We start from the raw sequence: 1,277 nt of genomic DNA on the forward strand, positions 1-1,277 counted from the left end.
ATTGGCAGCCATTCAAGCTTCTACCCAGTAACATGGCTATTCTACTGAAGAAGGACATCGACTGGATGGTCGATGATGTGGCCAACCCTACTGTGACCAGCCTCTGTACATTCCCTATCAGGGTGCCCATTGGAGATGACTGGTAACTCTTCTTTCTTTCTTATTATAATAATTTCAATTCAGGGACAACTACTGTGCAGAAAAATATGCAATAATGTTGTCTTACAATAATACCATTGGTGCCAGATTTGATAATTTGTTATATACATAGTGGTTTTAACCCTCCTCTCATGTTCGGATCAAATTGGAATGATTACTTATTTCATCAATCATAAATATTGTGTTTTATATTTGATTGCGTCAAGACCTTAGGATATCCTCCACAGTCGGCATTTGAACATATAAAGTTGCTGATCACCACTTTCTTTCAATTTTGAGTGGTTTAATTAACTTTGTAACAATGATGGTGTTCCGAGTCAAAAATGACCACCATAGGAAATGAATGGGTAACTCTAGAGTCTGTTCATCCATCAGATAATACACACCCATTCATGTAAACCAGAAGTCTGAGACATTGTTTGCATCTTAACAGGGTGTTAAATAAAATGTGGTGATTTCTAATGGCTTTTGTTTCAATGTAAGATAAGTTAAAGTTACAGAACGGACACATTTTCCCGGGAACACCAAAGTAAGGGGGGACTAACAGACACGACAGGAGGGTTAAGACTTCCAGAAGTTATTGTAGAACAAGAAAGCATTTTCACTCAATTGACCAGGACACTTCTTTTCAACCAGGTATTCCCTGAACATTGACATGTTCGGTAAGGAACTGGATCCTGTCCGACAGCAGTTCCTGTGCCACCTGCAGCGCCACATTGCCACTCTGACGGGTCACGTGATGTGCCAGGTGTTCCTGGACCCCCCACTCTGGAAGCCCATGATGGAATTCTGCTGCAACATCTTGAACGCTGAGCTGGTGAAGGAGTACACCCAGCAATGCGTGCTGGAGTCAGACGTCATCTAGCTACGGGAGGTGGATGGAGAGGAGAAGGAAACGTTGGAGCCAGAAAGCAATAAGGACAAGGGGCAAAACAACAAGGAGTGGACACAACTCAATTACACAAAAACACAACCCTTTGTAATGAGGAGGTAGAAACCAGACAAACAAAATGTAGGTTCTACAAAACAAAACAAGTTAAACCCCACAGGGGCAAAACGCAACATCTTGCAATAAACAGCGTCTGAGGGTCTCTTAACATTTAATAAACTACGAATGT

At 41.7% G+C, this 1,277-nt stretch overlaps 1 protein-coding gene across 1 annotated transcript; it reads left to right on the plus strand.

Annotated features, from left to right (window-relative positions):
• The first annotated feature begins 6 nt into the window (after positions 1–6).
• Positions 7–1,277, plus strand: LOC104967998 (putative N-acetyltransferase 16). The gene is made up of 2 exons (XM_010797535.1): positions 7–142; positions 796–1,277. Exons 1-2 carry the CDS (start codon positions 33–35, stop codon positions 1,022–1,024), a joined length of 339 nt encoding a protein of 112 aa, XP_010795837.1. The 5' UTR covers positions 7–32; the 3' UTR covers positions 1,025–1,277.

Source organism: Notothenia coriiceps, unplaced genomic scaffold, assembly GCF_000735185.1.
Source record: "Notothenia coriiceps isolate Sejong01 unplaced genomic scaffold, NC01 NC01_scaffold00038140, whole genome shotgun sequence".
NCBI classification, from domain to species: Eukaryota; Metazoa; Chordata; class Actinopteri; order Perciformes; family Nototheniidae; genus Notothenia; species Notothenia coriiceps.